Source organism: Euleptes europaea, chromosome 6 (genome assembly GCF_029931775.1).
Source record: "Euleptes europaea isolate rEulEur1 chromosome 6, rEulEur1.hap1, whole genome shotgun sequence".
Classification (NCBI taxonomy): Eukaryota; Metazoa; Chordata; class Lepidosauria; order Squamata; family Sphaerodactylidae; genus Euleptes; species Euleptes europaea.
The window spans coordinates 84,317,569-84,340,279 of NC_079317.1; the positions used below are offsets into that span (position 1 = coordinate 84,317,569).

General features: G+C 44.3%; 1 protein-coding gene across 1 annotated transcript; it reads right to left on the reverse strand.

Annotated features, from left to right (window-relative positions):
* Positions 1-1,755: 1,755 nt before the first annotated feature.
* Positions 1,756-22,680, reverse strand: WEE1 (WEE1 G2 checkpoint kinase). The gene is made up of 11 exons (XM_056851014.1): positions 22,066-22,680; positions 14,883-15,091; positions 7,108-7,174; positions 6,841-7,013; positions 6,050-6,171; positions 5,033-5,179; positions 4,716-4,811; positions 4,545-4,630; positions 4,269-4,439; positions 3,818-3,963; positions 1,756-2,655 (listed from the first exon to the last, which is right to left on the reverse strand). Exons 1-11 carry the CDS (start codon positions 22,678-22,680, stop codon positions 2,508-2,510), a joined length of 1,980 nt encoding a protein of 659 aa, XP_056706992.1. The 3' UTR covers positions 1,756-2,507.
* Between the last annotated feature and the right edge of the window lie 31 nt (positions 22,681-22,711).

Here is a 22,711-nt window from a genome sequence, read left to right on the forward strand (position 1 = left end):
ACAGACCCTCGGCTGGCTACTGAATCATCGTCCCTAATAGGCAGATCGGGCCTATTGGGCTTAGCTTTGAGGGCAGCCTTAGTTAGCCACTGAGTGGTAGATCGGCTGCAGCCTGGTTCTTCCTGTAGGGGGGAAGAGGCTGTAGAGGAATGGGAGGCAGATTCGGAACTATGGGGGTCCCCATGAAGGTTGATATCATTCCCTCCCTTCTGGGCAGCTAGGATCAGGGCTTGTAGCCTGTGGAAATGATCCTCAAAGGTATCTTTTATTAGGGAATGGACCCTTTCTTCAGTAACAGGGGTATTGTTTGGGGCCCCAAGGGGGGGTACTTTACCCTTGGATGTCTTGTCTGCTCGCTTAGTAGAAGAGGTCGAGGCGGCACTCTGTCTAAGATGGCGGCGGCGAGTCATCCTTTTCCCGCTCTTTTTGTCTTTGTCCTTCCCAGTGGCGCCACCACCTGCCGCGCCACTTTTATCAGGCTTCGGGGGGGGCTGTGGATCTTCCCGAGTCCCGCGCCGAGAGTCCGCCTGGGCGGCTGCCGGTGAAAATTGGTCTCGCCTGGCTGCTGAGGGCTGCATCCCGATCATTATCGGAAAGAAGCTCAACTTCTTCCGAACGGGCGGCCATCTTGGCTTCTCTCTCCCTCCAAGTGCTGCCCTGCACTGGAGCAATTCAGCAGTAGCCGAAAGGTCCGGGCGGGTGCAAGCAAAAACAAGACACGGACCAGAGACAAAGGGAGGGAAGGGAAGGAGAACAATTGGAGGAAAAAGGAAGGAATAAAGCTAACTCTGCTCAAAGTAAGTCCCAGCTAAGGCTGGGTCGTCCTCTCTCCGCAAAGGCAGGAGAAAAACTGGAAGTGTGGGCGTTCCTCGCCCCGAGACAGGAAGTTACTTTAAGAATTAGTCCTGCCTCTCCAAGCAATGGGGACGAGAAACACCCAAAGTTCCAAGATGACCTTCCTTCAGAGCGGGAAATAGGTGATGAGCAAGTGGGCTTTAGAAGAGGCCACTCCTGACTTAAGAGCTGGACATTTGTATGCATTTATTGACTTAAGAACAAGTTTATGGAACAAGCTTTATGCCACACGCTTGCCTGCCAAACTGCTGGGATTAATTATGAACCTCTAGTCCGGCCACTCATTATATGTTAAATTTAAACAACTTGGGTTCCTTATCCAGTCATTTACTTAATATTAAACGCTGAGCCATGTAATCAAACTGAAACGTACTAAATGCTTTTTTGTATCAAAAGCAAAACTGTCCAAGACTGGCACACATTAGGAATTTCCTTAGTAAAAAGACTGACTGGTTAAGGAAGCTTTAGGTGGACCAAAAGGAATGAAGACTTTGGGAAAAAAATGTGTTTTATGGGGAGGTAACAGCACAGGAAAAAATAGATGATCTTAAAAATTGGTAGTGGCAATGACAAATATCACTTGAATATTTCCATTCAATACTAATTAAAAAACCAAGTGAAACACTTAAAGAGGAAAGTTTAATCAAAAGAGCTAGTAATAGGATCGCACTTATTTCAGCAATAACTCAACAAAGTTAAGGCCAATTATATTATTCCACAACTAAAACTGGAATAAATTTGAGTTGGATTTTCTGGCATCTTAAACTGTAACGTATAATACAGTACACTCTAAGAATAGCTATATACATTTATTTTGAAAAACAACAAAACACCAACAGTACAGTGACATTTATGTACAATTATGCAAAAATATTCAAACAGTAAAATATTAACAGGAGGAAAGACTGAACTCTCAGAACGTTATTAGAAAGATTTATAAAAGACATTTACACTAATAATGTAATTCAAATACAGAATGGTGCATTGACTCTACTCAACACACTAGCTTCAAAGAAGGACGCTGCTTTTGCCAATGCAGCTATAATATTGTTCACATAATTGTTTTTTTAAAACAAAACAAGTCTACTAACAATGATTGTTTTAATGCTACAGTTTTACAGCAAGAACTAAAAATAGCAGCAGTTTCACATGGCATGTTGCCACAGGCTTTATTTCCCTGTGATCTAAGCAATGCCTAACAAAGTGCTCCCAGTTGAATACATGAGTAAAATTCACAATAAAAATTTTTTTACCTGATACCAGGTATGTTTGGCCTGCCGTCCTTTAGGATCCTTCCTATGTTTATTCTCTCCATTCCAACTGAACAGTTTACAAACAAGGCCCTTTTAGACAACCGGAAAAATGTCTTTCATCCCATTAAAACTAAAAAGCAGCACACCACTATAGTGGTTAACTTTGAATGGTGTCATATGCAGTGTTGCTGAAAGGCTTACAAGTTAACCTCCAGGTTCTTTGGGAAATAGGGAAAAACAAAGATATTTAACTGTATTTGGCAAAATTAAAATATGGGCTTCTTAATAAAAACTATTGACAGTGATTAAAAACACTAGAAACAGAAACCTCTCTTTTGCCCCTAATTTAGCTGAGAAATATTACGTAGTTTTCCTTTAACAGTTGTATGAAATGTCCAGTCAATATATGGTAAGGCTAACTGAACGATTCATTTTCTTTCCAGTAAGACGACTTGTTCTGTTCTGTGCTGTAGATCTAGTTGTCATTCGATCAAACTGTGCTCGTTCTTCAGCTGCTGCCTTTGCCATTTGCGCTTTCTTCAGCTCTCTGGAAAAGTAAAAAAAAAACAAATGTTATTTTCCTTTCACATAATATTGCAAAACATCCAAATAATTCCGAAGATACTAATTAATGCAAGATATAATTTGCCAAAATTATGGCCAAGTAGTAGAACTGCACACTATTTATAGTTTTGAAATGGAACTTTTCAATATTTTATTAACCCGTTTTCGTTAAATGTACTAGAACTGAATACATTTCAAAAGGAAGCATATCTTTGCTACCCTGCTTTTCTACTCCCCGTCCCCTTTTGCATGAAAATGCAGATTGTTCTTCCATGTAGCCAAACTGATGAAATAAATGAGAAAATTAGCCATGTTAGTGGTAAGGCAATGCTTTCTCATGTGGTTACAGTGGACTTGCTGTAAGCTGGCAAAACGCTTGCAAAATTTACAAGAAAGGAAAATCACTGCCTTTAAACTGTAAATTTGCAGGTATTTTGGCAGCTTAAGGGACGGCCCTGTGCAATTCCTCTACCTTTGGCAAAATGTAAGCAAACTGACTGTACTACCAACATTTGAACTTTTTTTCACAGTGTTTGAAAACCAAGGGGAAGGATGCTTTGCACATCTGATAAAAACAGCTTGACTGAATACATACTAAACATTATTTAACATTAGTGTGATACTGTCAACTAGAGTCTAAGAGCTGTACCTTAGAGGTGTCCATACTACAGAGCTAAGAGCCTTATTTGTATGTCCTCTGTACACCTTTTATCTGGCATGATAGGGAACTTTCTCCCCAACCAACAGTGATGCAAATAATCCCCTTTGAGAGGCACAAACATGTCTCCATCCAGATGTTACAATCTGTATATGCTTTCCCCCCTATTACTTAGAGATGGCCTTTTGTCAAATCTGAACACACGCCCCTCCATAAGAGTGACAGCTTTGCCTCTATTGACAGAGGTGTCCATACTTCGTTACACCAGGAACCAACCTGAAGCTTTATTTCAAATCCTCCACTCTACACTCATTGCAATACAGCTTGTGAATAAGGATAAGCTGCAAAAGCCGGACAGCCAAATCAGTGGCTACATCATAAAGGACAACTTTAGACTCAAGCCAGAAAAGCGACTATATTACTTAACTCTTAACATCACTACCCAGATATTTTGAAATTGAAATTTACAGTATGACATTAAGCTTACTTCTGCAACAGTGAGTTTTTGAACTTCTCAGCATTCAGTTCTATCCGTAGTTGCTCGGCACTCTTTCTGGCAGTAGATAACAGTGCAGAATGCTTGACCAGACCAACTGCTGAGGGTCTTTTCTCTGGATCTGAGTTTATCATAGCCTATAAGAAATTATGAGATTAAAATAATGGAGGACTACCCTTCCCACGCGAGAGTCACTAGAAAAGACAGTCAATGCTAGGAAAAGTTGAGGGCAGCAGGAAAAGAGGAAGACCCAACAAGAGATGGATGGACTCAATAAAGGAAGCTGCAGCCCTCAATTTGCAAGATCTGAGCAAGGCTGTCATTTTGGAGGACATTGATTCATAGGGTTGCCATGAGTCGGAAGCGACTTGACAGCACTTAAAACACACACACCCTTCCCAGCCCAACCAGTCATTTATCATTTAACAAAACAGCAACCTACTTTTAATAAGTCCAATAACTCTTGAGAAAGGACTTGTGGAATTCTAGGCAGTTTTCCTTGTCGAATTTCATGCCACTGATCCCCATTGGCTGGCAGTGGTTCAGCACCAGCAGCACACACTACTGTCAGTGCAAGAGCAAATATATCCGCTTTTGGCAAGTGATTATAATTCTGCAGGCAGAAGAAAAGTTTAGTTTTATGTACAGAATATCAGCAGTGCAAACATCAAGTCAGATGAGTTAAATATTTAGACTCAATAAACAAAGCGTCAAATACCTCTTGTAAAACTTCATTAGCAAGGAAACGGCTATCTCCTTCTTCTACTTGAGGACTGCATATCCTAGTTACGTGACCAAGATCACCTATATGAAGTAATAAAGGTGGAATTATTTTCTCAGAAGGAAAAAAAAATGTTGCAGAAAGACATGCAATTCCATGATCCCTTACCTATTTTAAATACAACTTTGCTAGATGACCATTCATCATCATCACCTTCTTCTGGTATAGTAGCTGGAATTGACGTTCTAGATATAAAAATATTACCTGCCAAGGAATAAACACACTTAGAAATCTAGGTCAAAATATGATCTAGCTTCATGGCTACTAGAATTTACCTCCCTCCACTGGTTCCTTCACTTAATAATAAAAAAACTAACAGCTTTATTGGAAAGAATCAAAGACACAGTTAACATACAAACATCTCCACATATTCAGCCATCTTCAGAGAAAATATTTCAGAAAATAACAAGCCACTGAATACTTACTGGGCTTTATATCCATGTGTACCAGTGACATTGAATGGATGTACTTTAAGCCACGAGCAACTTGTAGTAGCAGATCTTTCAGCTCTGGTTCGCTGAAGTAGCGCATATTTCTATAGTTTTCACTTATGGCATCTGCTAAACTGCCACCTACAAACCAAATTAAAGTATGTTAAAAGGTAATTTGCTTTCAAAGCGGCCATAAAGCATGCTCCATTTAACCATAGGGTTGAACAATTGTCCACCAGCACCGCTCTCTAGAATCAGTGAAACAGGTAACAGCAGAACTGCTAGAATGCAAACCCCCAAATCCACCAATCCCAAAGGATACCATACACAATGGTAGTAAAAGCTATGGAAAGGTCCAGGGGAATAACAGGGATGCATTCATCTCCCAGCAAAGGTAATCTATTAGGGCAATAAAGCTATTTCAGCTACAGAATTAGGCCAGAAACCAAACTAAAACCGTCCTAGATAAATTGCCCAGCCCCCACTTTCTCAAACAGCTCTTCCAAAAGGGAAGCATATGCCACAGAGCAATAGTAATCAAGATAGTTGGTTCAGGGAAGGCTTCTTCAGAAGATGTTTCACACTTTCATCAAGGAGGCCAGCACTGCTTCCGTCCTTGAATGAAGGATTCACTACTCCCTACAGCCACCACAGCAATCCCCTTTGACTAGATGTCATAAGGGCATGGGTTAAGCACTGAAGTGGTGGGTTAAACTTGTCCTGTAATTCACCCAAGCTATTATAGAGAGCACTCTAATACTATTCTGAAATTACCAATTAAGGTAGTTCAAGCACATGTATAATTTAAGGGCGCGTTCTACACTGCTATGAAAGACTAAGGGCTGCAAGTGTGCACTGTATTATACATACTAAAACCTCACTGAGTACTTAAAATTGATATTTTGGCTTTGCAGCAAATCTCCTCTACCTTCTTTATGCATATTATCATCTGCCTACAGTTACCTTTCCTAGAATTCACAGCTGTGTAGATTCAACAGGTACTTTACTCACCGTTACAATACTCATTCTGTATCAGCATATGGTCATCTTCTGCCCAGGCTGAGAAGTATCTGACTACATGTGAATGCTGTCCCAAGACCGCGTGAGCATAGACCTCTCTAAGAGCATTTTGCCTGCAATATTGAAACCACATGTTAATTTAAGTAAGGAAGTTATCATACTATGCTGGAATCGCCAAAGCTACAGAAAAGTCAATAATTTTAAAATGATCAAGTGGTTCATAAATAGAGGTTTCTGAGCTATGACAGACATAAGCTGGACTTTAAGGATATAGATCCAAACCTTGTTTTCTGCCTGCAGAAGACCCTTCCACTGGGGGGTGCCCACCAATTCCCCCCCTTCCACTATGCCTCTAACTAACCCTTGGATAAAGTAATATGGAGAAGGGACTTAGGGGGATGCAATGCGAAAGTTCTATTCTGCTCATGCTATTTTGGGATTAAATCTACATTTCCCTTCTGGAAATAGACAAGGACGCATGACACAGCTGTCCAACATGTTCCATGGGACAACTATCTATAGTGACTTTTTTCTAAAAGGAAGTTGCAGGCCCATGTCAAATTATGACAGTAGCACTGCAGACCCAGCTACATCTCAGTTTGCTCTGGATATAACCAGCAGGACAAAGGTGTTTGGTAGGAAAGCTGAATATATTTTTTCCTACTACATGAATGAACGAATCCTGCAAAGAAATACACATTGACACACAGCTCAAGAGGGTTCCCCCCAGTAGTTATATAAGAAGTAGAATACGTAGGAATTTAACCTTGACTAATACTTACTCATCAACTGAGCCAGCTAAGGGCTTCTTAGATCGTTTTATGGCATAAATGCAGCCGTCAAGCCTCTTTACACATTTGAATACGGAACCAAATTCTCCAGACCCAATCTTCTCCAATTCATGAAATTCTGTTGCATATCGTGATTTCATATTACTTTCTGTTATGCTGATGCGCTAAAACAATAGAGGCAAAGAAATAAAGTCTCCATATGCTTAAATGGTAGTGTGTTTAGAATCAAACCACTGGCCATAAATTGAGATTTCTTACTTTGGCAGGTCTGACAGTTTCATCCTCAGGCTCTCCATCACTTGCTTCCATGTTCTCATCACAGGAGCTGAAAAGTCAACGTATACATTGACAACATGAGCAGGAATCCTATGAAACCTTAACTTTCCCTTGGTAAAGATGCAAGCTTTCCACTTTTCCAAAAATGTACTCACCATCATTATCTTCAGGAAAACCAAATGTTAGGGGGTAGTGGTTGCCAGAAGCCCACCCTGGGTCTGTGTTCTCACATGCGTATTGTGTGTCTGCCTGCATGTAAAAGTGTGTTCCCCAGGTGAGCAGTAAAGGCTGATTTGGCCCATGTTTCAGGTGCCAGCCCAATTTGCCCATACCCTTTGGATAAGACAGAAGTACTGATAAAATCCCCCCTGGTGTCTAAAAGGCCACCCAATCCATCTGCCTGAGTAACCTATAATCTACACAAAACTGCACTGTGTCATACTTTGTGTCTAGGATGACTGGAAAACTCCAGGAGCTCTCAGACAGAGTAATTCCCCCAATTCTAGCATCTCTTTGATCTCATCCTCCACACGCTCAGCCTGCTTTCCCAGAGCTCTGCAAGGAACAGAAGCGCGTGCAGGAGGGGGGGATCTGTCAAAACAGCATGCCCAGCTACTGTGGTCTTTCTAGGACTGTCAGAGAAACTGGGACAAATCTGGCCACTTCTACTTGCACCTGAGTCCTCTGAGCAGCAGTCAAACCAGAGTAAAAGGGTAAGTGTTGGATCCCCCTTCCCTCTGCTCTTATCACACAGGCCAATCAGCCAGCTTCCTTCACTCTTTCCCAAAACCTGGCAGTTTTCTTTATTTCCTTAAAAAACAAACACCCTGACAGCTTTCTTCCTGAGTGAGCAACTCAGTTCCTCCAGACAGCCTCTCCTGCTGTTACTGTTTTGCTCCAATTAAAGCAACACAGCCTTCTTTCTCCCTTGCTCTCCTCCAGGCAACTCAGAGATTCTGGCTGGTCCTACTTCAAGGACAGAAAGAAGGGTGTAATTGTGCCTGTGCCCAGTGGCTGGCCAGCCACATCTAATGGCATCTCTGGGATATCTTTTCCCTGCCAAATCATTACCCAAGATGAAACGGGAAGGGTGTATTTGATGGGCAGCAACTCCCCAAAAGCCCTTCCACCCCTACATGAAACCAAGACCCTTGCCTTAGGCAACTTACAGACAGGGCTCTCAAAAGGTTCCATGAAAACATACTGGTTGGGCAGGATCTGCTCTGGGCCATCTCTTCAGCAACCTCTGTGCACAAATAGCAAAATGGCCCCAAGCTTTCCCAGCCTCCTTTTGAGTCTTTGCGCACAATTTGCCTGCACATTTCTGGCAACAGCCCAAAACGTATGCATGCTGAGGTTCTGAACTCTTCAAAGCCATTCTTCTTGTTTGGTTTTACTTCCCCTAGCAAAACCAACAGCCTCCCTCCCTCTGAACTGAGGATGCACAACGCACAGACACTCTGCCTGGGGCAGGTTCTGCATCTCACAATCATTTTCATAGTTCACCAGAAACAGTTCCAAATCATCGTTCTTGATATATCTGGGCAGTCTCTTGAAATCCACTTTTCCGGGTTGGCTGGTGGGGAAAAGGAACCGTCTGCGTGTCTGTCCCCCTTCCCCGGCTCCCTGCTGGGCTTTTTCAAGCCTCATTCTCTGCATCTCACATTCACGTGCATGCTATCTCTCAGTTTCCTCAAGATCCAACTTCCTCACTTCAATTTCTATTGCTTGCATTTTCTCCTAGTGGGCCATGCAGGCCCGCAGATCAGGATCAGTGCCCACTTCTGCGCTTTCAGGATGGCTCCCCCCTGGGTTGATGGGGGATGCAGCCTCCACCTCCCTCTGGCCACCCATCTCCACTACCTTTGAAGTTGATGCTCAGCTCCAAGCTCCTGCTAGCTCTGCCCACAAACACACCTGCTCGTGTTCCATAACGCTCTCTGTGCTCCGAGTAAAAGCAACTAGGCTTCTCTTGCACTCTGCGTTTGCATGCGGAATCCATGCAGCTTGCTTTTGCCCAAGCATTCCTGGTGATGACCATAACTTAGTTCCCTATCCAAAATGTCCCTAGAAAGCAAAACTTTCTGTCCACCAGTGCCGTGATCTATTTTCCAACAGTTTGTGCTCTGAGCCAAACTCCAGACACTGTCAAATCCTTAAATCTATTCCAGTGGTACATCACGTCACAAACTCACCCTGGGTCTGTGTTCTCACATGCGTGTTGTGTGTTTGCCTGCATGTAGAAGTGTGTTCCCTCCTCTTGCTCCATCGACCCAAGCAGGATGGATTTGATTTAAAACAAGATTTAAAATCACTAGTCAGTAAGACTAGATTTAAACCATGGTTTTCTACATAAAGACTTCTGGTGTTTTCTGCTCAAAAGGTTTCACTTTCGTTTTTACTGCTTGCCACCCCTTCCTCACACTTAGCTCCTTGTGCCGATCTATTCCACTCCGAACAATCTTCTATTCAATGAACTTCTTGAAACAGCACTTAAGAGGTAAGGGGTTGATTCGCTGTACATAGATTTGCAAAGGAACAATGGATTAAGATTTTTCTCAACTCTGTTTATTTTAAAAACATTTTTGCTGTGAAGAGTAATGTTATCTCCACAGACACAAATTCAGTTTTGAGAACTGCAAAGCCAAGCATCTGTGATAATATCTGTAAGAAAGAAGCTATCATAACAGCTGGGCTGGTTCAAAGGGCACGCTGGCCTTGAGAGGTTTATGCCCTAGGGAACTACAGCTGGGATGGTATTGGGAACACCTGAAACTAATGAGGCCCATGATGCGAAAGAGGGAGGGTTTATCCACGGAGAGAAGCTCCTTTCGGGTTATCGTCTTGGGCCACGGGAACTGGCAGTAAGACCATATGTGCTCAGTTTTGTTTTGTAAGTACTTAGCACAGCTAGTTAATTGTTTTAAGTTTCTTTTTTATTGTCTGTGTTGGAATGAGAGTTTACCTATTTTTACTATCTCTGTATTCAATACATTCTGTTGATTGATTTGTGCAAAGGTGTGAGGTGAGTTTGTGCGTGGCTTTTACCCTCCCAGAAACAAACCTCAAGGTTGAAGTAGTAAAGCCTGAATTTAGGCCCCTTGGTTTTGTCTGCAGAGGCTGGAACCCCCATACAATATCTTCTAGATTGCCCAAAATAATCTAACAGAAACCTCTCTAAGAACATGATATTGTGAATGGATTAATGGAATTAATTTACCCCAAAATTTAAACATTGCATAAATATACATCTTCATGCTCCATAATTAAAAACTAATATTTATTTCATGATGAATAACCTTTGGACTATAATGTATCTTAAACATAAAACTATTTTTAGATAGATTTTTTCTCAAAAAGATATTTTTTTAAAAACCAATTTAAATAAAATAATTTTTTAAAAAATTCTTTTTAAATTATTGATTTTTATCCACCCTGAATCCCAGCCTATCAAGTAACCAGTGCCTTCAGGTAAGGCTGCCCCTGAGCAAGTATAAAGTGCAGAGCTTTCCAACTACTTTAGCCCTCCTGCCATGCATGTGTGTTCTTAGCGTGTATGAGCCATCTAGATGTGTAGGTACGATATGAATCACAGTCTGCGTTCTTAAACAGGGAAGAAACTTTATTGCTACAGATTAAGCTACAGAACATATTTGGAAAATAGCTGTCATGTCCATTGAATATAAACATAAAGAATAGAAAAACTTTAAGTCTAGCTACATTACACTTCAAGACACCTTTGGTGGAACAAACATAACACCAGCCACCTTCCTGCCCCCTTTGCAGAGGAGACTGGGTCCCATTGTATGGACACAGCATCTCAGCAAAACATTTGAACAAAGAACAAACGAAGAGTCTATCTTTTAAACCTTCCTGTTTGCTTTGGCGGGTACCTTGCCCAATCCAGATTTCAGCCTCCTGCCCCTAACTCTTCCCCAAGCAGGTTAGATGTCATGTGCACTCCATACTACATATCATGTTTTACAACAGTCATCCATCCTCCCCCCTTGACAGATAAGCCCAATTGCTAGTTCTGAGCTGAAACCTGTTTCCTCTGACCCTCTGGTGCATTTATTGCCCTTCCCTTGTGAAAATAAACAGTTGCCACGGGTTTCAGAGATTCTTCAGTGTGCTCCAAAGCATCTTCATCTTTGAATTCACAACAGTGTTTAGACATTATAGCTCTGGAATAGGACTGGGAGACCATGGTACAAATTCCCATTCTGCCACGGAAGGCTGCTGGATGGCCTTGGCCAGTCACATACATTCACAGCCTAGCCTTCTGCATAGGGTTGTTTTGATGTTAAAGTGGTACAGAGAACACAAGTCACTTTGGGTCCCCAATGGGTAAAACAGCAGAGTATAAATAAATATTTATTCTTCACCCAGCTGAAGACATATTCCACAATAATAAGGAAGATAAGGGTACAGTCGATTCTGAGACCCAGCGTGGTTGTAGTGGTTAAGGCGTTGGACTAGGACCTAGAAAACCCAGTTTCAAATCCCCACTTGTGCCGTGGAAACTTGCTCAGTGACCTTGGGCCAGTCACACACTCTCAGCCTTATCCCTGGCAAGTATTGGGATGGGAGACCTCCAAGGTATACCAGGGACATAATGAGGAGGCAGGCAACAGCAAACCACCTATGAACGTCTCTTGCCTTGAAAACTCTATGGCAGGGGTGGGGAACCTTTTTTCCGCCAAGGGCCATTTGGATATTTATAACATCATTCTCGGGCCATACAAAATTATCAACTTAAAAATTAGCTGACCAAGCATGCAGCTGCCCCAGATGACACCCCCCCCCCCCGTGTGCAAGCAGGCAGGCATCCAACCAGTGGCGCACTTGCCCACCTCGTGGCACAGGATGGTCTACTGCACCAGCCAGGCATAGCCGTCCAAGCTGCATGCCGGAGTTGCTCCTGCTCCACAAGGTTGGGGCCGGATTCTACAGCCGGCTCCTGCTACCTCCACCTGCAGAGGTGAAATGAGGACACACTGGCTAAGAACTCCCGCCAAAAACGCATTCTGGCCCTGCCGCCTTTAACCTCTCCATTGTCTCCACGTCCACCCCCAGCCCTCTTGTAGTACAGAGGGAATACATCTCTCCATGGCCTGGGTGAGAAAGGGTTAACACAGTTTCTTGGGAGGTCCTAGCAGCTCCATAGCTAACGACTCTTCTGCAAGGGGGGGAAAGGTTCCTTTTCTTGGCAAAACAAACACACATCCGTCTTGAATAGAGGCTATTCCTGTCCGTGGGAGGGGGCAGATCGCCAGTCTTAGAACTTTCTGAGCAAGAGATCTGCCAGGATCCATGAAGGGCCAGACCAAATGATTTCGCGGGCCTTAAACGGCTCCTGGGCCTGATGTTCCCCACCCCTGCTCGATGGGATCACCATAAGTCAGCTGTGATCTGACAGCAAAACCACACACACACAATTCTGAGAGCTGCAACAAGCAGCCAAGCTGCCTCAAGGGAGCAGGAGAATTCATTAGACTACATCATACCAGTCGACAGTGTATTTATCTCAGCAAAGTAAGATATGCGTGTACTTTGGCAAGCACAGGGAAGAATGGAGCCCCTAGAAATATGTGGGGGAAGGGATAAGAACTTAAATGTGAAACAGGAGCAGAGATCTGGTCTACAGAGAAGAACCTGGAGTTAAAGTGGAAACCCCCCTGCTGCATAAGCATAACACTCTACTACGACCGTGTTGGCGAACCTATGGTACGCATGCTGACTCTGGCACGCGTAGCCCTCTCTGCTGGCACGCGCGGCTCAGCTGGGTGGCGGGGGCTTTGAACTGCTCCACGCTTTCAAAGCCCCCCCCCTTCCCTGGACTCCCTGCCGCCCAGCTGGGAGTCCAGGGAAGTAGTTTTTTCTAAACTAAAACCTCAGTATTCAGGTTAAATTGCCATGTTGGCACTTCGCGATAAATAAGTGGGTTTTGGGTTGCAGTTTGGGCACTTGGTCTCTAAAAGGTTCGCCATCACTGTGCTATGACATTCTACATTTCCCTGATGCCTTCTGATCTCTCTCTCTCTGCTTATCTGATTTACCTAAAAGGCTACTTTTTCCTCTACATGTGCCATCTAGAAAAAGGAGGGTGCATCTTATTAATTTATTTACAAAATTTGTATCCTGCCTTTTTGCCCTTACAAGGGCCACAACGGCGGCTAACAATTTAAAACATATGATAAAATCACATTCTAAAACCATCAAAATCAATTCTCCCCCAACACACAAAATTAAAAGAATTAAAAACAGAGTTAAACCACATAAAAACAGCAATTAAAACACTGGTTGGGAAGGAATGCCAAATGAAACAAACAAACAAAAAGTCCTCTGCTGGTGGAACATGGCAACAAAAGGGCACAAATCTCCCTAGGGAGAGAGTTCCAGAGTTTTGGTGCCATGGCCAAGAAGGCCCTCTCCCGGGTTTCCACCTGCCTGATCTCAGAAGGCAGGGAAACCTGAAGCAGAGTTTCCAAAGATATTGTTGAGGAAGACTCATAAGAGAGTAGGTGGTCCTTCAGGTATGTTGGTCCCCAACCATACAAACCAAACAAATTGGGAGCCAGTGGGCCAAGACTGGAAAGATAGAAAGCCATTCAGATCCACCTTGCCATGGGGATGAATCATCTTAACAGATCCCCCCCTGCACAGTCTTGGAATCCCTGTAAGCAAAAACCCAAGCAGGTAGTGAACTCTCCATGACAAAGGAAGCAACCTTTCTGCCACATCCTCCTCCACCCTCAGATCACATTCCTCCTTCCCAGAAGAAAATAATAGACCAAGAGTATGAACTACAGAATGTGTAGGCCCAATTTATTACCTGAGACAGGCCTGTGGTTTTCATGGAGGCCATGAAATCCTGAACTGCTCCTGACAAGACAGCCTCAGCTTGAATGCTGAAGTCTGCCAGGTCAACCTCAACACCACCCCTCAAGACCAGCGCAGGTAGAGAGACTGTTAGGTAGCAGGGTAGGCAGTCCACTTAACAGAATCCCAATCCTGTTTCTCAATCCCAACATTAGATACACAGCCTCAAAACTGGTAGTGCAGCAGTATCTCCCCACCTGCCAGACCTATGCTGATGTATCACCAAGTACTGCAGAGTGCATAATTGGAAGTTAATCCCCCTCATCCCTCCCCTAACCAAGTCTTAAATTCTTTACTCATTACAGTCTTGAGTACATATGGTACACCTGAACACATGAAGCTGCCTTCCACTGAATCAGACCCTTGGTCCATCAAAGTCAGTTTGGGTAAAAAACTAAAACTATTTTCACCGTGCAGCACCAAAAGGAGCACTTATTGGAAGCATAACTGAAAATCAACATTAAACACATGAACACATAAAGCTGTCTTATACTGAATCAGACCATTGGTCCATCAAAGCCAGTATTGTCTACTCAGACTGCAGCAGCTCTCCAGGGTCTCAGGCAGAGGTCTTTCACATCACCTACTTGCTTAGTCCCTTTAACTGGAGATGCTGGGGACTGAACCTGGGACCTTCTGCATGCCAAGCAGAACAGAACCTATATAACCTATTTCACTATTTTAAGCAACATTACAAGTTTCATGGTGCAGTTGTAATGGGACTCCCAGGACATTAAAGTACCTCCACCACTCACTTACATCACCTTGAAGATAATAGTAAAATACAGTCCCTCAAATTCTAAGATTACACAATTCATTTATATTAAAATTGTTCTGTCTACAATGGTCTTGCAAGGGCCAGCTTTGATACTCACTCATTCCAATGTGTTCTTTTTCTTCTGCGACACTGTCCAACTGAAGACTGGAGAAAAAGAGAGTCTGGCGTGAAGGGATTAATGTTCACATGAGGTGCCTGTTGCATGTCCACATCTTGTTTCTCTAGTTTTCCAACGTTCATAAAGAGAGAGCCACCTCGAAGTTTAGCTGAAATTGAGCCCATTCCTTGAGCTCTACAAAGTAGACTCTGAAAAACAGAGATCGTTAGTGTGACAAACAGGTTGTTATATCAACTGCCAAGTTAATGACTACTTCAATCTAATGCATTAAGAAACGTTCAAATCACACATCTGGACTTCCTCTTTAATACACACATGCATACATCACTACGGATATAAATGTATTCCACATTCATTATGCAACACACTTACTGATTATCACGGCAATAATCAAAGCATTTTTTAAATTACTCTTGTTATAAAAAGGTAAAAATCCCCTGTGCAAGCACCGGCTCATTCCTGACCCATGGGGTGATGTCACATCCTGACGTTTACTAGGCAGACTTTTGTTTGTGGGGTGGTTTGCCAGTGCCTTCCCCAGTCATCTTACCTTTATCCCAGCAAGCTGGATACTCATTTTACCGACCTTGGAAGGATGGAAGGCTGAGTCAACCTTGAGCCGGCTACCGGAGACCAACTTCCGTTGGGATAAAACTCAGGTCATGAGCAGAGCTTGGACTGAAGTACTGCAGCTTTACCACTCTGCGCCTCAGGGCTCTTACTCTTGTTATTTATTGTTGCTTTTAAACAAGCCAGCATAGTACTGGACAAATGAGATCAGCCATGCACCCACATCTATTTGTGTCACAGAGCACCTTCAAACAGTGAGTCTGGTCAGCGCCTTACCCAGGAGATATTGTTATAAATTCTGAAGAATGGATTCTGAATGACTACCCAAAATTAAAGCAGGCTTCAAGCCACATAATTATAAATGCAAACACTCAACAACTAGATTTTAAATGATTATGTATAAGAATTTCCAGTAAAAATTAGAACTGCAAGCTTTAATAAATTAATTAGTGACTTCGACAAAGATCCTGGCAATTAGAACTCTGGAATGAACCTTAAACCCCAGAAGTTATCCCCTTTCTCTGGAATTCTAAAAAAATACATTGTCAGTAAAACTTTACAATGTCTTAATAACATTTAAATAAATTCACTGTCTGATCTAAGCAAGCTTACTCAGAACTAAGTTCCACTGATTTCTGCGGGACTAACTTTCTGGTGCTTAAAACTGCACCGTAATTCAAACAGAAACCAGACAATCAATTAAAAATGGCGCTTTAAGTACACAACAGAAAGATGAGGATTAGGGAGGAAAGATGTTACAAAGAGAAACCAGTATGAACCTGTACCCTAATCAAAAGGGCAAACAAGACCTTTGGGGGGAGGGTGAATGGCATTTATACCATAAAGTAACTGTAGCAGTGTTACCAAAACTAAACCGAAATTAATATCTAAATGAATTAGAGTACTACACTGTCATTCTGCTTTTAGGAACTAGTCATTCTGTCTACTGTTGAGTTAAATCAATTAATAAAAATTGTATTCACTGCAAGAATCAAAATCTGTCATTTGGGTCTCAAGCCTCACAGGGGAGGACGCTCCAAGCACAAAGCGCTACCAAGGAATAAAATGTGTTTCTGGTCACCACCTGTCTCACCTCTATGGGAGAGGTGCACAGAGAGAAGGCTTTCAGAAGACTATCTCAGCTGGTGGACTGGAGGCTGGTCAATACAGGAGGAGGCAGCTACTCAAGTACCCTGGCGCCAAGCCATTTATGGCCTTAAAAGTAAGAGCCAGCATGTTGAACAGCACCCGGAAACAGATGAGCAGCCAGGGCAGGTCTTTCTGCACAGGACTATGATTCTTGTATTCAGCCCCTGCATGTAAGACCAACTGAAGTTTCTGAACAGTTTTCAAAGGCAGCCCCACAGGAAGCACATCACACTAGTCTTACCTGGATTTGATCATTGCATGGATCGCAACGGTCAAACCACTTTTCAAGGAAGGGACATAGCTGATGTATTGGCCAAAGCTGGTAAAAAGTGCTACTGTGCCACAGAGGAAACCTGAGCCTCGCGCTACAAACCTGTTTCTTCAGTGGAAGTTAAACCTACTCCTGGATAGGTTGACTCCTCAGTCCTCAAGCAACTTTGTCGCTGACTAATAGTACTTCAGTCTTATGTAGATGGAGCTTCTGCTTCAGTTTATCAGTCCTCATCCATCCATTTCCAGGCATCTGTTCAGGATTTCCACATGCCCACCCAACTCAGCTATTAAAGAGAAATAGAGGGGGATGTCATCTGCGTACTGATGGCACCTCCAAATCTCCAATCTCTTCCAGCGGTTTCATTTAGATCTCCTTTATTGCACACAGTATTAGCTTTGGCCAGTCCTTAAAATGCGATACTGGGCCTGACGTTGCCCGGGGCGGGTTATAAATTTAATAAATAAAATAAACAGAAAGCCATGCTCTTATAATCAGGTTAGATTACTGTAATGCGCTTTATGTGGGACTGCTCTTGCAAACTGCATGAAAACATCAGGTCATCCAAAACCAGCAGCTGGGCTATTGTCTTGGGCAGGATATAGGGATCTGCACTGGCTGCCCATGTTTCCAGACACAATTCAAAGTGCAGGTTGTTACCTTTAAAACCTAAAATGGCTTGGGGGCAGGGTACATGAAGAACCGTCTCCTCCCATATTGTCCAGCCTACCAGTCAAGATCTGCCTCATAAGCCCTGTTCTCTTGTGCTGCTTACAGAGATGAAGAGGGTAGCAAACAGAGACAAGACTTTTTCAGTAGTAGCACCTCAGCTATGGGACACCCTCCCTTTTGAGGCTCACGTGATGTCCACATTGTTTTCTTATAGGTATCAGGTCAAAACTTTTCTGTTCATCCAGGCTTCTAATTAAAGGATTGATTTTTAAACACATTTCTTAAAGCCTGGAAACTGTTATTGTAAATTGTCTGTTTTTATTATATGTTTTTATGCTGGGCTAGGTTTTTAAAGCTGGATTTTAATTAATATATTTTAACGTTTCATTTTTATTATTTGTATTTTGTAAGCACCTCAGGCAGGTTCCTGGAAAGGTGGCACAAGTTTTTTCTAAATAAATTAATTACATAGCATGGGGGACAAGATGCTGTCAAGGGAATGTGCTTCCCACAGTCCCTTGCTGCCTGTTTTCCTGGTTCAGGCTTTTGGCCTGCTTATTCTGTGATATCAAACTGTGGGCATTTTGGGAGGTAAGCTTGATTTGCAGCTGTGGGAACATTCTCACTTCTCAAGAGATAACCCAGCTGCCACACATTTTACAACATCCTTCCACCAAGGCAATAAACTGTTTTCAATTAGGCCCTTATTCGGTCACAGAGAGGCCCCAGATGAGATATGTTACTGCAGGCATTTCTCACCTCCGGAACTCTCTGATGCTCCGTTTGGTCAAAGTTTTGATATATCATTAATCAACTCCTTATTAGCATCCTGGGGATCTCATTGGGCCTGGAGCTCACCCCATTGAGACCTCTGAGAATAAATAAAGCACACCCTGAGCTATAGGGTGTGGTGGTCTGGACATGCGGATAGCATGTCGGAACCCATCATCAATCCATTTGATTCCTTGGGCAGGGATGTGCCAAAAACTCTTGGAACACTCATTGAATGCTGAACTGATGTGCATCATCGCTTTTGGGACGGGTAATGTCTTTGTAACTGGCTAAGCTTTTGCCAAACTCTTGAACCTAAGAATCCTACTGTGTAGTTAGCTGCTTAAAAGCTTTTTTATTTTGATTTGCTTTTGCTTCACGAATAACCTCTTGTTTCTGTAACAAGCACAAGTTTTCCTGAATAAACTCTCTTAAAGATAACTTGGTGATTGGCTTCCTGGCTTCAAGCCTTGACAAGCTGTGGTCTGCTTACCAACCACGTACCCTTTTGTTTTGCTACTCCGTGCTGAGAGTCCTACTCTGCAGGGAGGGCGCTGGTTGTTAATTTGATACCAGCAGGCAGAAGTGGCTCTTATCTCCTGCCTGGGCGTGAGCTGGTTTGTAAGAGCTGGTGGCAGCCTACTGCGGAGCATAGAGGGTTTCCCTATGCTCTGATTTTGTACAGTGTCTTTTGCATTTGCCCCAAATGTGGGAGCGGAAGCAACTGGCTTTTCCTCTACAGATGCATCCCTATAGGATCCTGCAACATAAATGCCATGGGTCCTAACAGAAATCTCCCAGCACCACCTTCTGAAAGAGGTCAGTTAAGTAAGAGAACCACTTGCCCACCAAATCCAGCCTCTCTAGAACAGGAGCATCGAACTCAATTGTTACAAGGGCTGGATATGACATAAATGTCACTTGATTGGGCCAAGCCATACTTCGCCAGCCCAGATCAAGAGTGGGAGGGGGTGGCTGTCTCGGCTGGTCCATGGGCGGGACAACTGCTCTCAAGGGGCCAGATCTGGCCTGCAGGCCTTACGTTTGACACCCTTGCTCTAGAAGAATAGCACAGTCCAAAGCCACAAAAATCAACGGGAACACACTCCCAGTCACCCACGTAGAACAGAATTGGTTAAGAATAGTGCACTAAGCCTCAGGAGATCCAACCTAAAATCCATACTCACTGTGATAAACTTACTGAGTGACCTTGAGCTACCTGTTCTATCATTTCTTCCAGGAGCTTAGAAAAGTATAGAAGTGTTATCTCATTTTATCCTCCCAATCTTATATATGTGTGTAAAGTGACGTCAGGTTGCAGCCAACTTATGGCAACCCGGTAGGGTTTTCAAGGCAAGAGATTTACAGAGGCGGTTTGACATTGACTTCCTCTGTACAGTGATCCTGGTATTCTTCGGTAGTCTCCCATCCAAGTATTAACCAGGGCCAACCTTGTTTTGCTTCTGAGATCTGATGAGATCAGGCTAGCCTGGGTCATCCAGGTCAGGGCTAATGCTTAGTTGTTTGCCCATCTTGTTTCATGGTAGAGCAAAGATTTGAAAGGTTCCCTGAAGAAAAATCCACTATTCTACCTACACAAAGTTATAGTACTGGACAACAATGCATATGTTGGTCCAGTTGGCATATACTGTCAAGGTTCCTAGTCTGGAACAAAGACTACCTGCTACTTTGTTTATGGGATATTTGCACATACTCAAAAATTCTTACATATATAGTCATGAAATATAAGTTCAAACAGCTTCCTTTTCTAAAACACCTGGTTTACCTGGCCATTTTAAAGATTTTCCCCCTACTGCCTTATGAAACTTGCTGTTGCAAGAACAGTTTGATTTTATTGTGTATAGGGGAGTGTTCTTTTAACTGCTCTTCTGAATGTAAACAATCAAAATTCACTGACCAAACTGGAAGGGTCAGATAGGTCTGAGTATTTTTTTTTCCTGCAGTGGAACAAACAATTGCAACAGCTGGCTGCACACTTTACAATGTGGGTAAGAACTATTTGGACTTCAGTTACATAATGTTAACCGACAGAGTGTGGGCAGGACTTAAAGGATGCCAACTTTTTTTTGTAACAGGCAAGCTAATTCCTCATGTAAGCAGTACATGAAAAATTTGTCCACACCCTAAACTGTGATAGATGACGCGCAGCAGAATGGGACTCCTGTTTAAAGGTTCTCCAGCTCACCATACCAAACAGCAGCTATTCTTCAGTGCTATGCCTAGAAACTACTCCACGTGTTAGCAGCCTAAGAACCTAAAGAAAATTCGAGACATTCCTTAAAGCACAAACCGTTTTCCTAAGTCGTGTATGTTGACAGTCCACCCTAGTCCATCTACGGGCTGAGAAGGCAGCACGCACATACAGAAGGTCTAACAGGTTAAATTTCTTCAAAAACATGCTGTTTCCGAGTAACTCCCCTTAGCTGCCCAACACTTTGTCCCTACTAGAGGTGCCTCTGGCTTCTATTCTGCAAGAACATTCACCGATCACAGTCCTTCATACTTAACAAGGAAAAGGGTGAACCGACCACCCAGCTCCATTTTCTCCCCAGTCGTCGGCACGTACAAAAAAAAAAAGGGCACTCGAAGAGGGGGCGTGGCACCTATTTCCTACAGCGCCATCAGTCGAGTATTATCCTTCTCCAACATCCTCCTTTTCCCAAACATTAGGGCGAAAACGCCCGGGAGGTTTTGCCTTGGATTTGCCGCTCACATTTCCCCCATCTGAATTCTCAAAACTTTGCATGGGGGCTTATTGTTGAGCTTTAGAGAATTTGGCGGCGGCGGGGGTGGGGGAACGTGCATTTAGAGAGCGGCAAACCCAAGGCAAAACCTCCCGTGGGTTTTGCGCCCTTAACCCTCACCAGCTCCCCCAAAAGATCAGGCCATTTTAGGAAGCCTTTTTTCTCACCCTACGCCAACGGGTCCCCTCAACAAGAAACACTGAGGAGCACAGCTTCCCCCCCCCCCACACACACACACGTGTTTGGACGAAAGGAAGCAAAACAGGAGACCTGGGACTTATTGGGGGGCGCCGCAGTATCAACAGGGGCGGAATGGGGTCTAAAAATATGGGTTGCCAGGAGACAAAGGGGCCCCCACCCACAACTATAAGGCTATCGTTTAAAAAAACTTTTTATAAGAAACAATTTTCAAAAAAAAATTACACAAGTGGAAAAAAGGCACAGCTAAAGTTTTAGTTGCATGCAGTAACAGCACTGGGGCACATTTATAAGAAATAACAGCATATTTATAAGAAATAAATAAAATTTTCAAAAAAAATACACAAGTGGAAAAAAGGCACAGCTAAAGTTCTAGTTGCATGCAGTAACAGCACTGGGGCACATTTATAAGAAACAACAGCATATTTATAAGAAATACATAAAAAAAATTTTTTTAAAATTCACAAGTGGAAAAAAGGCACAGCTAAAGTTGTAGTTGCACGCAGTAACAGCACTGGAGCGTCTATTATACTTTCAAGCGACTGAAAGGTTTTTTTAACACGCTGCCTGATGCTGAAGGGGGCCCAACATGAAGTGTGGGTCACTGGGGTGTGGGGAGGGGAGTTCGGAATGTCCGGCATCGCGCAGGGGGGGTCGGACTAGATGACCCCGGGCGGTCCCTTTCCCAACGCTACGACCACAAGAGGCCAAACCGCGACGCGGCCAGAGCGGCAGGCCGGCCGCCGCCCCCCCCCCCCGCGCTCACCTTGGGCGTGTGCGGCGTGTCGAAGAGGCGCAGCTTGCGGAAGGTCTTGTGGGGCGGCGTGCCGGGGTACGCGGGCAGCGGCGAGTGCGGGCCGGGCCGCGGGGGCGAGGCGGCGGCAGCGGCGGCGGCCCCCGGCGGCGGGCAGTAGCGGGCGGGGGCCTTGAGCGGCGGCGAGCCGGCCATGAAGTAGGCGCCGGGGGACTTGACCGGCGACGAGGAGCCGAAGCCTTCCTCCTCCCACGAGTCGCCCTCGTCGCCGGGCAGGGCGGGCGGCGCCAGCTCCATCGCCGCCGCCTCCTCTTCCTCCTCCGGCGTCCGCGGCGGGGGAGGCTCCCTGCGGAGCGGGGTGCGGCTGGCCGAGAGGGGCGAGTCCGCCTCCTGGAAGGCCGAGTCCTCCCCGGTGCTGTTGGCGCTGCCGCTGCTGTTGTTGCCGCCGCCTTCTTCCTCCTCCTCCTCTTCCTCCTCCTCCTCGTCGTCTTCCTCGCAGTCGCTCCCGCCGCCCGAAAAGAGCAGCTTCTGCCGGATCGGGGCCATGGCCCGGCGGGTGGAGAGGCGCCGCGCGCCTGCGGCCGGTGGCTGCTGCTGCTGCTGCTGCTGCCGGCTCAGGGAACTCATGACGGGGGAGGGGGGGACCCCTCAAGGCCGG